The 16,449-nt window shown below is 44.6% G+C and overlaps 1 protein-coding gene across 2 annotated transcripts in view; it reads right to left on the bottom strand.

Annotated features, from left to right (window-relative positions):
* pstpip1a (proline-serine-threonine phosphatase interacting protein 1a) overlaps positions 1-16,449 on the bottom strand; it is an 83,684-nt gene that overhangs the window by 28,134 nt on the left and 39,101 nt on the right. For both annotated transcript variants that reach the window (XM_070869955.1, XM_070869957.1), the window contains exons 4-7: positions 8,670-8,704; positions 5,558-5,664; positions 2,342-2,404; positions 924-1,022 (exon numbers count right to left, since the gene is read on the bottom strand). In XM_070869955.1, the coding sequence (XP_070726056.1) occupies positions 924-1,022; positions 2,342-2,404; positions 5,558-5,664; positions 8,670-8,704 (304 nt within the window). The remainder of the gene's footprint in view (positions 1-923; positions 1,023-2,341; positions 2,405-5,557; positions 5,665-8,669; positions 8,705-16,449) is intronic.

Here is a 16,449-nt window from a genome sequence, read left to right as displayed (position 1 = left end):
AACAATTCACATGTTCGATCCCTGGTCTCTGCTGAATGGAACCCTGAGATCAGCTCATTCAGCAAAGGATCCCTGGAATGTGCATATGTGTGGATATTGGAGGAGGACAGGATTAGGCTCAGCTGCAATGCTCTTCATGGGAGAACAGCCTGCCAAAAGTCACTGTTTAGGCTTAAACATAAAGAATGGCCACCTTGGTGTGCTAGCATAAGAAATAGGAGTAGGTCCTACGGCCGCCTGAGCCTGCTCCGCATTTGGTATCATGGCTGCTCATCGACTTCAACTCCACTTTCCTGCCCGATCCCCATATCCCTCGATTCCCCTAGACTCCATCCTTGAATATATTCAGAGACTCAGCATCCACAGCCCTCTTTGGAATTCTCTGCCTAAGATTCACAACCCTCAGTGAAGAAATTCCTCCTCATCTGTCATAAATGGCTGACCCCTTATTCTGAGAGTCCTGCCAGTGTCACGGCACCATATACCAGTAAAGAGTCAGCACCTTCAGGAGAGAAAACTGGGGTAATACACGTTGCAATTGCATTGTCCCTTCAATTAGTGCTTCCGTTAGACTTTTTCCACGTGCTTTTCTTCTTCAGAGTAGGAGGAGGATGGCGAGAGGGAAGACCAGAGTAAAGCAGATAGACAAGAGGAAACAGCACAGTTGCCTGAAGAGAACAGAGTAAAGACACCCAAGCAGAACAGAATTAAAATCCCAAACAGGAGACCGAAACAAAAATATAGAACAGAGAACTCCCAGGTAAGGTCACTGGGATATAATTACACAGCAAGAGGGAAAAAAAGGGAGGAGATATTTTACGGGAAGTAAATTCAAGCACTAAAACTGGAAGGAAAAAAATTAATTTGTAAAAGGGAACACAAATCGAGGAAGATCAAGCTCATTTCTCTGCAGTGACTCATACCTTTTCGATTTGCTTCGGATTTCCTGTGGCATTTATACGTTCGGAGCTCTGGTCGGCTTCATCTGCTTCTTTACACTTCTGTTCATAGCACTTCTTTGACTGGAAAACAACATGGCACAAATCAAGAGACACTACAGCGGAATTCTTGGCATAAGCAGGGAGGCTGAAAATACCATTAATTCAATTTGATATTAATACTGGGGCAGGTTCCCCCACCACCCACACACCACCACCACCACCGCTCAGCAAGTTTAACCAGCGAGTCGGGAGCAGAATGATCCTAGGTCTGTGCTATTCGTTGAGATCGGTTTGGTTGGGATTCAGGTGTTGCAGTTGGCTCTGGTGCCCTTGGTTTAGAGCAAGGAGGAGGAAATAGACCCGAGCCCCGATTCGTGGTCGCTATCCAACAATCACCACTGAAAGTGCCCGTATGTGACTGTTAGGGGGCTGTGGGAAGAGGACAGGATCAAGCTCAACTGTGATGTTCCACGTGATCATTTAGCTTGCTGGCAGCATTGTGGAGTTCAAAGTTAAAGAATGGTTGCTTGGGTAATGGAAAGGTAGCTAGTACTGTAAGATAGGGCTACCAGTTTCTCAATTTAAAATAGTCTGGGAATAGGAGCTATTCACTTTCTTACAGAATCTTACAACACAGGAGGACGCCATTCAGCACATCATACCTGCTCTTTGAAAGAGCTATTCAATTCGTCACACTCCTCTGCTCTTTCCCCATAGTCCTGCAATTTTCTCCCCTTCAAGTATTTATAGATGTCAGCCGTGGCTCAGTAGGAAGCACTCTCGCCTCTAAGTCAGAAGGTTGTAGGTTCAAGTCCCACACCAGCGACTTAAGCATATAAATCCAGGCCAATACTCCCAGTGCAGTGCTGAGGGAGCGCTGCACTGTCGGAGGTGCCGTCTTTCGGATGAGACATTAAACCAAGGCCCCATCTGCTCTCTCAAGTGCACATAAAAGATCCCATGACACTATTTAGAAGAGCAGGGGACTTATATCCCCGGTGTCCTGGGGCCAATATTTATCCCTCAATCAACATACAAAAAACAGATTATCTGGTCATTATCACATTGCTGTTTGTGGGAGCTTGCTGTGCACAAATTAGCTGCCGCGTTTCCTACATTACAGCAGTGACTACACTCCAAAAAGTACTTCGTTGGCTGAAAGTGCTTTGAGACGTCCAGTGGTCATGAAAGGCGCTATATAAATCCAAGTCTTTTTATTTATCCAAATCCCTTTTGAAAGTTGCTATTGAGTCATTACTTCAGAGTAATTTTTCTTCAAATGCTTGTTATTTTTGTTAAATGTAAGGCTTACACACACTAATGAACTGCACGTTGAATTTACAGAGGTGGTGCTTTGGACAGTGTGCTTTTTGTCAATAATCTCTCAATTCTTTGCTTACATCAAGCGTCTTCTTGTATAATGCCACCTTGCTCTTCTGAACATGGTCCATGGCACTCTCATACTGTTGAGAAAAATGTGCCTATGTTAGTATAGCTTGTAAAAAAAAAAGCCACCTTTCCAATACACTGGCCTTAAATCGAATCAACAACCACCCAGACAAATTATTAGAGGACTCAGGTCCATATGAACCCATCCTCTTATCAAACCAACACATTCTTTCACTTCTTAACAATCGTTAATTCATTATCAAACCAGCACTATTCATCTTGTGTAGAGAGAGAGAGAGAGAGAGACACACACACATACATAGTGAGAGCAACATTCATCTTATAATATGAACATCCAAAAGGATCTCAGAATCAAAACCTTTGGTAGCCCTGGTGGATCTTTACTACAGGTAGTATAAAGAGAGAGAGACCCAAACTCCGTCACCTCTCGACAGGATACCACGATTCTTGGGCAATCCAATTAATGTATGCATTAGGCACATGACTTCAGCTTCACACCTCCACCGTCCATGTTCTTCACAGTGCCCCATTCAAAAGGTCTTCCGAGAATGAGGCAACCAGTAAATGATCTTTTGTTGAACCATCCGAGTCTGACACAGAAGCAGAAGCTGTTTCCTATTTCAACCACCATTCAGTCCTCTCTTTTGTTTATAATTAATTCTTTTACTTGTCAAAAAATTTCTGAATGCAAATTTTCTTTGGAGAGTCTAAACCACCCCAGGCTCTACTTTGGAAATTCATGTTGGTGAGTGCAGCTGTCTATCAAACCTTGGTTAATTTTAGGCTGAAGTTAAGTGCATGTAGAGTTCCCCCACCACCCCCCCAGCAGTTCCCGTTTAAATCTTAGGCAGTGCATACGAGATTCTTTGCACTCCAGAAATATTGGCCCGTATTTTCCGGTGCGTATGCCTCCATAAGGATCCAGCAAGTTCCGGGTTTTCGCGCAGGAAGCATGTGCGCGAAAATTCAGAACTTGCGATCAGTCAATAATCTTCTCGACCGATCCAACGCATCCCCGGGAAATGGACATCCACGGGCAGAGAGTTGGGCTATCAGAAATTCTTACGCCTGGTGTGTAAGTGTTTAAATGAATATAAAAATAATTTTCTCTCAAATACTTGAGCATTAAAGCACCTGTAAAATAAGTTCAGGTTATTTTTTAGCTCCTTTAAAACATTGGAGTTCATTTTTCAAACATCTAAATGTGTGTTTTAAATGTTTAATTAATTAAAATGCAATTTAATTAATGTAATTTTTAATTTAATTGTTATGCAAATGTGTTCTCATGTGATCTCCATTCATGCTTATGGAGAATCCGTACGTACTGAATCCCTATAAGCATGAATGGGGATCCCCTTCTTTCATTGGTTGGGCCGGCCCACGTGATCCCATGGGCGCTTGCAAACCACCTGTTCCCCTGGGATACGTGGGCCCCTACACACGTCTGTGTGTAAAGGCCCAGGAGCACGAATCTCCGTGGATCTTGAGGCAGAAGGTAGACGCGGATTTTATTAGTGGATCGGAGACATTTCCTTGTGGGAAGCTTCCGACTTCAAATCCAGGCCCATTGAAATCCACTCCAAGTAACTTTACAAAGGGTTCAGGATGGTCGATGACCCATGGTTTCAAAAGTGCCCCCGAACACTTTTGAAACCATGTTTCACAAAGCAGTTGTCATGTATGTATGCTTGGTGTTACTAGCCACCAGGTGGCGCCAATGTCGGAGGTCATTGGGTTGTATGTGCGGCCCAGGTATAAAAGGCAAGCCAGCATGTAATGCAATCACTTTGGGCCTTAATAAAGCAGAGCCAGGTTTGTACCTGTGTTAGACTGAATACTGTAAACTATCGAGTTGTTACATACATAACAGCAGTGGCATTACATACCATGTGGAGTCAAATTCAAAATGGGGGGGGAAGAGACGGTCTCCTCCAGGAGGTCTCTCCAAAGTTGGCTTGGACCCCTGCTCTAAAGTTATAGTGTCTCGGAAGGAGAAACCACTTTATAGCAACCTGATGCAGTGTGGATGTACCCTAAGAATAGTTATCAAGAATCTTTCTAAAACATCAGATCATTTGGCCCAGCAGTGATTTTTAGAGGAAGTGCAAAGCATTTTCTGAGACAACTGCTGCTACTAGAGCGATTCTGAACCTTAACTGGGTGGAACTGATACTTCCGGTGTCCACCAATTGTAGATCAACTGAGTACCAAAGCATTTAAGAGCTTCAAACATTCCCAGTGCTGCAAAAAAATTGGCTTGAACTTCCACCACTCCTAAATAGGATTCAAAAGCAAAATACTGCGATGCTGGAATCTGGAATAAAAACAGAAAACGCTGGAAATCTCAGGTCAGGCAACATCTGTGGAGAGGAAGCAGAGTTAACATTTCGGGTCGTCAGGGTTCAATACAAACACTGCTTCAGGCCTCAAAAAGGTTAACATTTTGCATAATATGAAACTTAATAGCTTTACCAATGTTACTTTCCTGCAAGAACAGTGACTCATTGTACAGTACAGTTCAGTTCAGTTTCTTCCCCGTTGCACTGACCAACAGAAATTTAAATAAACATTTGCAAATGTTGCTTTGAGGAAGGGCAGCGCAGATCTAAAAAAAAATCTTGCAATACTTGTACTTAAAAACTATTGGAACAAGGGGAGGCTTTTTAAAAAAAAAACAATTCCTAACATAGCACCATCTGTCAACATTAAACAGGCCACCCGCTACACAAGTACAGTGTCATTAAAAGGAATAGTAGCAATTGAAAATGCTGCAAATACTCAGCAGATCAGACAGCATCTGGAGAGAGAAACAGAGTTAACTTTTCAGGTCCCTGACCTTCCGTCAGAACTGGAAAAATTTAGAGATGTAACAGATTTGAAGCAAGCGTAGAGACATTTAATCATTCTTGCCTCCCACCCCATCACAGACCCTCTCCTTAGTTCTTCCCTCCGCTCCCCCCACACCCGCCTTTTCCTTGCCCTTGTATAAAAGCTGTTACATCTCTAACTTTTTCCAGTTCTGATGAATGGTCATTGTCCTGAAACATTAATTCTGTTTCTCTCTCCACAGATGCTGACTGACCAGTGGAGCGTTTCCACTGTTTTGTTTTTAATTTTAGATTTCCAGCATCCGCAGTATTGCGCTTTTGTATTAAAAGGAGTACTGTTGTGTAGTCTCTAAATTATCACACACTCAGCATTCTTACCTTCTTCCTCGTCTCCTTCTGCCTCTCCCTGAAATCTTCCAGGCGTTTTACCTCCTCTTTTAACATGCCTGCCAGCTGAATGTGTAGGTTTCCTATGTTCTCCATTTCTGAAACAGCCAAAAGTGTGTAATCTAATCTGTCTATGTACATTTCTGCCACATTAATAGGTTGCCTACCCTATCTCAAAAAGAAAATCTAGGCAATAAAAAATACTCTCGTCATACCATGGTTTCCTCTGTGTAGACTGTGTTGGTGGGGGGGCGGAGAGGAGGGGAGAGCTGTGCGCGTGTGCAAGGTTTGTGCACATGTGCACTCTTGGGGGAGGGGGTGGGGCAGAGGGGATGTGAGTGTGTGTGGGTAAAAATGCATGCGCGTGGAGGGAAAGGATCAATGTGTGCGCGCACAGAGGAGTGGGTGGGAGAGAATGTTCATTCATGCAGGTGGCGGGGGGGGAAGAGAAGAGAGAGGAATGTGTGTGCACTTGCGGCAGGGGGTGGTGGTGGGGAATAGAGAATGTGCACGCGCGCGGTGGGGGGAGGGGGGGCAGGGAAAGAATGTGCATGGAGGGGCAATGCGTGTGGGCGTGCGCTTGTGTGGATGGTGTGTATTTGGTGCTTCAGTGGTAAAGTCAGTGTCCAGCGTTATACTGAGAAGCACAGAACATAAGGGCCCAAGTTTGATCCCTGGTCTGGTCTGTTCGGCATTTAGCTAGGTCAGCTGTTGCTGTGTTGCAGTTGGCCTCAGTGCCCCTTCACTTAGGCAGCTGGAGTTCCTGCCCCTCACTGCTGTCCAGCAACACCTGGTGAGAACAGCACGTGTGAAAATCGGGTGACAGCAGGCCGGGACTCTCTTTGCCACAGTTGAATAGCTGCTTACCCAGCTAGGACCACTCTATGTACTCATGCAAATGCTTAAAGAGTGTTATTTGGAGCAGTTTGGGAGAAATCCCAACCTCTAATGACAGATCTACCACTCCAAGGTTTTCTTAGTGAATCAGATAATGTCCTGCAGTAGTGCAACCTGCCTGGTTCAGCTATTGGATCAACAGGTTTACCACAGAGGGTTATTTGGTTCCAAATTTTAATTCGGAGGAGCCTCCTTGAGGCCACCGACAGAAACTCAGCGGAAAAATTTGAAAATGAGGGGAAGAAAAAAAAGTGACCGATGATATTAAGAGTGGGAAAACACTAATTTCAACCGGGGGGGGGGGGGGGGGGGGGCGGGCTCAAAGTTAAAAATTAGGGGCAACAGTAAAACTGGGTAGACAAATTTGTAGATTTATCAGGCAGTGACTAGTGGGGTACCGCAAGATTCAGTGCTGGGACACCAGCTATTTACAATATACATTAATGATTTAGACGAAGGAATTGAATGTAATATCTCCAAGTTTGCAGATGACACTAAGCTGGGTGGCAGTGGGAGCTGTGAGGAGGATGCTAAGAGGCTGCAGGGTGACTTGGACAGGTTAGGTGAGTGGGCAAATGCATGGCAGATGCAGTATAATGTAGATAAATGTGAGGTTATCCACTTTGGTGGCAAAAACAGGAAGGCAGAATATTATCTGAATGGAGACAGATTAGTAAAAGGGGAGGTGTAACGAGACCTGGGTGTCATGGTACATCAGTCATTGAAAGTTGGCATGCAGGTACAGCAGGCAGTGAAGAAGGCAAATGGCATGTTGGCCTTCATAGTGAGAGGATTTGAGTATAGGAGCAGGGAGGTCTCACTGCAGTTGTACAGGGCCTTGGTGAGACCACACCTTGAATATTGTGTACAGTTTTGGTCTCCTAATCTGAAGAAGGACATTCTTACTATTGAGGGAATGCAGCGAAGGTTCACCAGACTGATTCCCAGGATGACAGGACTGACATATGAAGAAAGATTGGATCGACTGGGCTTATATTCACTGGAATTTAGATGAATGAGAGGGCATCTCATAGAAACATATAAAACTCTGACAGGATTGGACAGGTTAGATGCGGGAAGAATGTTCCCGATGTTGGGGAAGTCCAGAACCAGGGGTCACAGTCTAAGGATAAGGGGTAAGTCATTTAGGACCGAGATGAGGAGAAACTTCTTCACCCAGAGAGTGGTAAACCTGTGGAATTCTCTACCACAGAAAGTTGTTGAGACCACTTCGGTAGATATATTCAAAAGGGAGTTAGATGTGGGCCTTATGGCTAAAGGGATCAAGGGATATAGAGAGAAAACAGGAATGGGGTACTGAAGTTGCATGATCAGCCATGATCTTATTGAATGGTGGTGCAGGCTCGATGGGCCGAATGGCCTACTCCTGCACCTATTTTCTATGTTTCTAGATTGTTACTGGTGCAGGCCATTGAAGCGGACATTATAATTGGGTTCAGAATTAGATGCATTTTTGGAGAAAAGGAATCGAGGAAAGTGGGTTTGAGATCTATTGAAAAGAGATGGACCTTTAGAGTTAATAGGCTTTTACAGTTCCTAAAATCTCTGTTCTTATGTTAGTTTCAAGGTTCAGATAATATCCATAGCCCATTCGAGCGGAGCGCGTGATTTATGTCTTCTGTACACCAAGGATCTGGAGAGCAATATTCACACCTCAACAACACCCCTTGACTGAGACAAACTAATTAAATACAGACTACAAAACAAAATTTGTGATCTTCTGGTTTGTAAGGACTAATATCACACTATATGGTGCAGCTTGGCTTACTCGATTGCTCTCTTGTTTCTGGGTCAGGAAATTGTGGGTTCAAGCCCCCACACCAGGACTTTAGTCACTAAGACTAATGCATTTGTTGTTAGAAGTGCCATTCTTCAGATGAGGTCTTAAACTGATGTCCCATCTGTCTGAGATGGGTGTTAAAGATTGCACGACACTATTTGAGGTAGAGCATTGTGGCTAGCACTCCTTCCTCAAATCAAAAAAAAAGGTTTAACTAGATGCTTCCTGTTTGCTACCATCACAACAATCCCTGCAGTCTAGAAGTAATTTGTTTTAAAATGAGAGATATATAAATCTAAGTACTATTTTCATTTATGATTTACATGCACCATCAGAAGAATTCCTCAAAAGGCAATATGGATTTGCTGTATATGACATAAACAGAGTCAAATATCTGCTACTTACGTTGTTTTAGGCTGTCAAAGGCTATTCGTAGAGTACTGAAAAAGAAACCAGAGTAGACAATAAATATACATATTTAGCAAGATTTTCAAGGAATTTTCACCATAAAATCCTCTCTACTTTTTCCCCTAATGAGGGAACCTTTCTCCTTATTGGGAATTTTTCTTTTTCGGAACTAGGAACATGGAGATTAAACACAGTCCATGCGGTGGGTGTAATACGACTTTGTAATGCAAAAATTCCCTCAGTTGGTAACACTCTTGACTCTGGGTTTGAACTTGAGCACATCATCAAAGCTCACACTTGCATGCAGGGCATAGGTATTGCTGCATTGTTGGAAGTGCTGCCCTTCAGGAGAAGTTAAGGAGAGATCCTATCTGCCTGCTCCATGGACATTAATCTGTAATGGAAAGATAGTTGGTGTACAAGAAAGGCGAGATCAGATGGGCAGAAGGTCCTATTTCATCTGAACCCATCTTGTGACACCTCCGGGACTGGGATGACATTTCTCCATCTCTTCCCTGCTGATGGCTATAGGGTTCTAAATTAAATTAGTTGTGGGCAGCCTACACCCATTACAGGACTAGGGACCAAGCTGAAAAGTGGGATTAGGCTGGATAGCTCTTGGTCGGCCGACGCGGACACGATGGGCCAAAATAGCCCCCTTCCGTGCTGTAAATTCCTATGATTCTATGCCTAGTTGACAATATTGCACTAGTTGAATCAACAATTTTATTCAAAGAAGCCAGAAGGAGGATTGGGTGGGGGCTTAAAAAAAAAAATCAACTTTGCTGCAGTAAGGATTTCTTTTTATTGTCCAGTCAAGCTCAAGGCACATTGATGGGAGATCATAAAGGGAGATTTACCCAACAGCCCAAGGGCAGATATTGTGTATTGGAGCACCACAATTGTGCAGGTTTTGAATTCTGGTTAAGAAAATCCGAAGCATTAAGGAGTACTGATTCTTGGATTGTTTTAGCCTCAGTTATCATTAGGAGAGTTAATCAATTGTTCTGCTGAAGCAGAGAAACAGATAGCTGGTTTCAATTTAACAGATTTTTTTTTAAATAAAAGTGCTAGTGTCATTTGGAAACAGCCTGGACGCAACCAGATCCTGCAGAGCTTCCTTATTTCTGACTTTTGATCTCTTGGACACATTTGCTTGCCTGCTGTCTCCAATCCAGTAGTTTTCAAACCTCGCTGTGGGAGGGGCCCCCTCTAAATACTGAGCTTCTCCCAGGGGTCCCTCCAAAATATTGATGCACCACTGGGGACCCCTCTCCTAGAGAGTGTCAATGATCCACAAACAGTGGTATCATTGCAAAAAACAGTTTTATTAGTACAGGGCAACTGAAGCAATGTACCAGTAAGTCAACAAATACAGAAATCTAAATGAAAGACTTGGACGGAAATGCAATATCCTTGGGGACTCACTGGGATCTCTGGGGATCCTATTTTGGAAACTTGCATTTCTAGTCTATCAAAAGAGTCTTTGATCAGTCTGTGCAAGTGTCAGATGCCAAATACGGAATGGATCAATCCACTACAATGCCAATCTATTTCAAGATGGAAAACTGAAATCTGAAAGTAAAATCGAGGAGGGAAAGCCAGGAGATAGGAATATGCAGCGACAGTTAGCAGGTAAACCTGTACTGTCAGGGCAGGGGGGAGAGCAGGAGATGGCTCTGTATGACAAATCGTCTCATTTAGCATTAGCCCAAATCTCTTCCCACAGTCGACCGTCAACTGCCAAGACAAGGCGCTGACAATGGCACCATCCAACAGCTGGGTAGAATCCCCCACTCCATCTCCCTCTCCCCAACTAAAGAAACTAGCTCAATCCTAAAAGTTGAATTGCTCCCAGTTCAGAAACAATCATGCCAAGAAACCTTACTGTCAAAGGAGCCCTCCCACAGCGACTGTGCGGTCAAAATTTACAATGACTTCACAAAATAAGTCTCTACATCAACACCTGAAAATTCAGTTTCAAAACAACTAGGGAACAGAGGAGGCTGAGGGGAAATTTAATTAAGGTTTCTAAAATTATGAGGGCCTAGATAGAGTGGATGGGAAGGACCCATTTCCCTTAGCAGAGAGACCAATAACCAGGGGGCATAGATTTAAAGTAGTTGGTAGAAGGATTAAAGGGGAGTTGAGGATAACTTTTTCCTCACCTAGAGGGTGGTGGGGGTCTGGAACTCACTGCCTGAAAGGGTGGTAGAGGCAGAAACCCTCATCACATTTTAAAAGTACTTCAATCTGCCTTTGAAGTGCCGTAACCTTCAAGTCTACGGACCACGAGCTGAAAAGTTGGAGTAGGCTGGAAAGCACTTTTTCAGCTGGCACAGACACATGGGCCGCATGGCCTCCTTCCATGCCGTAAACTTCTATGATTCAAGGAATTTGTTCCAGCAGTGGCACACAATAGCGGCACTTCACACTCGCCAACCTCTTTTCAACCCCATCTGTATGGCACAAACAAGAGGGGGAAAAAACTCTGAAATAAACATAGAAATGCTGAATATGCAGAGTAGATCCCCCAACATCAGGAAAAAAAGGAGGAGACAGGTCAACAATAGATCTTTATCCAAAATGTTGATGATCTCGGTCTCGAAATTGTCAGACTTCTTGTCCGACATTCAGTTCTGGATGAGCAGAAATTTTCAATTAGATATTGAAAAGACTGAAGCCATTATCTTCAGGCGTTGCCACAAACTCCGTTCCCTTGCCACCTGCTCCTTCCCTCTCCCGAGCATCTGTCGGACGCTGAACCTTGGTGTCATATTTGACTCCGAAATGAACTTCCGACCACATATCCGTAGCATAACTAAGAATGCCTATTTCCACCTCCGTAACATCGTCCATCTCCACCCCTGCCTCAGCTCATCTGCTGCTGAAACCCTCATCCATGCCTTTGTTACCTCTAGGCTTGACTATTCCAACACACTCCTAACTGGCCTCTCACATTCAACCCGATATAATCTTGAGGTCATCCAAAATTCCAGCTGCACATGTCCCAACTCGCACCGAGTCACATTCACCCACCCGTGCTCACTGGCCTACATTGGCTCCTGATTAAGCAATGCTTCGATTTCAAAATGTGTGTCTCCAAATCCCTCCATGGTCTCACCCCTCCCTAGCTCTAATCTCCTTCAGTCCCACAACCCCCCCCAACCGAACCCATATCCAGGAGATATCTGCGCTCCTCAAATTCTGCCCTTGAGCACCCTCGAATTTTAAATTGCTCCACTATTGGCGGCCGTGCCTTCTGTTGTCTACACCCCAAGCTCCGAAACTCCCTCCCTAAATCTCTCCACCTCTCTCTCCTCCTCAAGATGTATTACAAGGTAATGTTCGGCACTATCCTTTGGGCGTAGCAAAATCTTTAACTGTAAATAGTTAGGTTTTTTTTTTGAGAAGGGATTTGCATCATATTTACAAAAACCACAAACTAAGTTGGAAACAACCAGTCATTTAAATACAGGCTTAACTACAGTGAAATTTCCATTGACTGTGCTTCAAAGGGGAGGTAGAAGGAAGTGACTGGGACAGTGTTCGTTCTCTGCACAAACAAGTTTTTAAATTAAGTTTTTCCATGAACCCGAGTTTGCCCTGTTATAAACAGGACATTTATTTTATACATTTCCTATTCAATAAATAATTTCAAATAGTAAATTTCATAGGTTTTACAAAAGATCTAGGATGACAATTGTCTGTTCAAAGAGTTTGCTCGATTACCTTATGGAATTAGGGTACGATTTCCCAGAATTTTTTCCTGAAATTGACCAACGCCTTTGTCTTTTTTTAAAAAAAAGGCAGTGAATAAGGCACCTCATGGGGGAATAGGACTGATCACCGACCATCTTAATTTTGTGTCAGCCATGGCTCAGTGGGTAGCACCCTCGCCTCTGAATCAAAAGGTTGTGGGTTCAAGACCCACTCCAGAGATTTGAGCACTAAAATCTAGGCCGACACTCCCAGTGCAGTGCTGAGACAACGCTGCACTGTTGGAGGTGCCATCTTTCGGATGAGATGTTAAACCGAAACTCTGTCTGCTCTCTCAGCTGGATGTAAAAGATCCCATGGCACTATTTCAAAGAAGAGCAGGGGAATTATCTTTGGTGGTCCTGGCCGATATTTATCCCTCAAATCAACATCACAAACAGATTATCTGGTCATTATCACATTGCTGTTTGTGGGAAGCTAGCTGTGTGCAAAGTGGCTGCTACATTTTCTACCTCATCATAGGCAGTCCCTCATATCGAGGATGACTTGCCAAAAAGGGATAAGTTCACAGGTGTTTCAATGAAGGACCGGACATTCCAGGTCCCGAACTACATCCTGAAGGGTGAAAGATGACCGTGTGTAGAATTTTAAAAAAAAACGCGGGGTGACTGTTGCACACCAGCCACCACACGGGCTTGACAGAGCTGGGTTTTGGTCCAGTGGCAAGGATTAACCAAGACGACTGGAGACCAGCTCTGCTGCACGGACATAGTACTCACACATATCGCAGTATGTGGGCTGACCCGTGCTGCCGCTAGGCCCCAAACTCACGGTGCTCCACGATCGCCCGACCTCACCGCTCTTGCTGTACCTGCCCACTTTGCTGCAGTCACCCTCCTGCACCAACTCGTGCTGTACCTTGCAATGGTATGTTGCCATGCTGGGGGGGGGGGGAGTAGAACTGTTCTAATTTCAGGCACCGAATCAACATCGAAAGGTTAAGTACAATACAGATTAGGTCCACAGTAAAATTCTCTCCACTTGGCTCCGATAATGAAAGGTGCCTCCTATTGCACCAGCGTGACATATTTCCCCCATGGCCAGTTCTCTTGTGGCCTCTCTGATGTAATTAGCATAGTGGTGAATGAATGGCAAATTATAAGCGGTTATAGGCTGCCCACTTAAAAAGTGGATTTAAACTGTCCAGATCAAGGTTCCTGCTACAGTGTGCGCAGCCACGCAATAATCTGCAAGGTCCAACGCAGACCGCTCACCAGCTTTTACATTGTAAATACCGCGCATGTACAGAAATTTAAAAGGGACCATGCATTAAATGAAACAGGCCACATAGAACAAAGCGCAGCTTACAGGGAACATAGGTCCAAACTCATTTCACATGGGGTGCTTACAGAGTCAGCAAAGAGAAGACTTCACCCCGTCCACCCGAGCTGGATTTGGGTGCATGCCCCAGTGATGGGATCAGGGACTGGCCTTCCCTGTACCACTTCTTGCCCATTCCTATGATGCAAGATACTCTAAATCCATGATGAATAACGCACTCCATTTTTCCAAAAAGTGTTTATTCCGCTTAAGTGTTCTCGTGATGTCCTCCAGATCAACGACTAGGCAGCCAGGCTGTTGCCAACGATCCATCAATGGTGCTTTTGAAGGAACCAGAGTGCTTCTGGCTACCCAAGTTGAGTTGTCCTCCTTCCTGGTGAGGAATTACAGACCTCAGCTCAGTGCTTCCCCTCGCGGCAAGGCCGCGATCAGTAATTCCAGGCACGCACAGGCCTACATTCTACCACTCCATGGTACAATCATTCATGACCTGACCACTGACTGTTGCTGGGGTACAGCTCCAAGGGCACTGACAGACCTCTGAGCCCAGACAATTGGCCATTCTTCATGGGTGTATTCTTCTGTCCTTACCTGACATCCAAACTTTTCAGCGGGGATCAGGAACAGGAATCTTGCTGAATTTCCCCTCCCCAGGAGAGACTGTGGCTAGTTGTCATACCCCTAGTTCAGTCTCAGTTGAGATTAACTAGCCCAGCACATCGAGGATATTCCAGGCTAGACATGTTCGAGCTTTATGTTTTTTATTGAATTCATTCACTGGACGTGGGCGTCGCTGGTATGGCCGGCATTTATTGCCCATCCCAAATTGCCCTCAACAGAGTGGCTTGCTAGGCCACTTCAGGAGGACATTAGTGAACCTTTTTTTTTAATGGTCACCATTACAAGCCTTTTATACAAGTTAAAGGGATCAAGGGGTATGGAGAAAAAGCAGGAAAGGAGTACTGAGGGAATGATCAGCCATGATCTTATTGAATGGTGGTGCGGGTTCGAAGGGCCGAATGGCCTACTCCTATTTTCTATTCCAGAATTATTTAATTAACTGAATTTAAATTCCCCAGCTTCCGTGGTGGGATTTGAACTCTCATCTCTGGATTATTAGTCCAAGCGTCTGGATTACGAGGCATTACCACTAGGCCACCATTCCCTTTCAGCTTACCAACTACAAAACAAAACTAGTACCTGGGCTTTCATTAATATGCACATTAGACAGTACAGGAGGGGGGGGAAACATAGGCAGGGAGTGGGGGCGGGAAGGAAGGAATTGCTTGGTTATATCCACTACCCCCACCCAACTCCCACTATTAACCTACTAATAGGTTCATTAAGCTACTAATTAACTAATACTAATTAAATTACACTGTAAGCCTGCTCAGGTCTTATTTCCAATATCTACAATCGTCTGCCACTGGGCTTTTTGCTTTATCGGATGTTGTAACAAGAATCTGCCTTTTGGGATTCCTGTACAGATTTATCTCCAGCACAAAAGCTACATCTACACTGGAATAAAAGGCAGCTGGATCTCATTAACCTACATTTGTTTTAGCATCATTTCTGACAAAGGGCTCCACTCGACATATTCTCGCTCGCACGCTCTCTGATACTGATCAACCGGTTGTGCTTTTCCAGCAGATTCATTTTTTAAAAAAAAAAGCAATTTCCCCTTGCCCCTCTTTTGAAGGGCACAATTCCATGCGCAGCAGCAATCTGGCCATTTGATTGTCAGGGTGGCTTGGTAGCACCTTGCCCTCTAAGTCACAAGATTGCAGGTTCAAAGCCCACTCCGGGGCTTGGGCACATAATCTAGCCAGACACTTTGTTGCTGAGGGAGTGCTGTAATGTCAGAGGTGTTGCATTGTCAGCATGTTCCACCAAATCCATTGATACGGTCATGTTTGTAACCCTCACATAACTGTAATCTTTATGTAATAACACTGTATACACCCGAGAAATGCACACCTTGACCACAGGGGGTGAAATTGTGGGAGACACTCCTCACCTAGCCATCCAGGTATATAAAGGGAGGTCCCACGCAGAGTCATCACTTTTTGGTCCTGTGAATAAAGGTACAGGTCACAGAGTGACCTCGTCTCCAGAATGTGCCTCGTGTTGATTTGCTGTAGTGTGTAAGGACACAACGGATACATGTTCCACTGGTTCAGATGAATGCTGAAGATCCTATGTACTATTCAAAAAGCACTATCCCGCGCCGAAAGGCCCCGCACTGGTCCGCGATTATCTGGGGCCGAAATGCCCCCACACCAGCCTGCTATTATCCGGGGCCGAAATGCCCCCGCACCGGCCTGCTATTATCCGGGGCCGAAATGCCCCCGCCTCCCAGGTGCGGTGTCTTCAGCTCTGCTAAACAATGGGGTCTTCTCTCTGCCGATTTTCTCTTCTCTGCGCCGATTTCCTCAAGGTGTAGGTAAGGTTTTTCCAGAAGGGTGCAGTGCGCCGTTTTACAAAAATATTGCACTTGGCCAAACTCACTGAAATGGCCAGAAATGACGCACCTGGCAGGTTCCACCCCTTGTGACGTAAAAAAAAAATCAGGAACTAAACAAATATCACGTACCTACTTTAGAATGGCGCAGAAACTTTGGCGAAACTTGCAGATTTTAGCCCGTTCCAAAAAAAAACAACATCGTAGGCCAAAAAAACGGGGCAGAATTGTGGCGAAAATTCAGCCATTGATTGT

The sequence above is a fragment of the Pristiophorus japonicus genome, unplaced genomic scaffold (genome assembly GCF_044704955.1).
Source record: "Pristiophorus japonicus isolate sPriJap1 unplaced genomic scaffold, sPriJap1.hap1 HAP1_SCAFFOLD_1045, whole genome shotgun sequence".
Classification (NCBI taxonomy): domain Eukaryota; kingdom Metazoa; phylum Chordata; class Chondrichthyes; family Pristiophoridae; genus Pristiophorus; species Pristiophorus japonicus.
The sequence above is the reverse complement of the archived record's forward strand: the minus strand, read 5'-3'. Positions and strand labels throughout refer to the sequence as shown.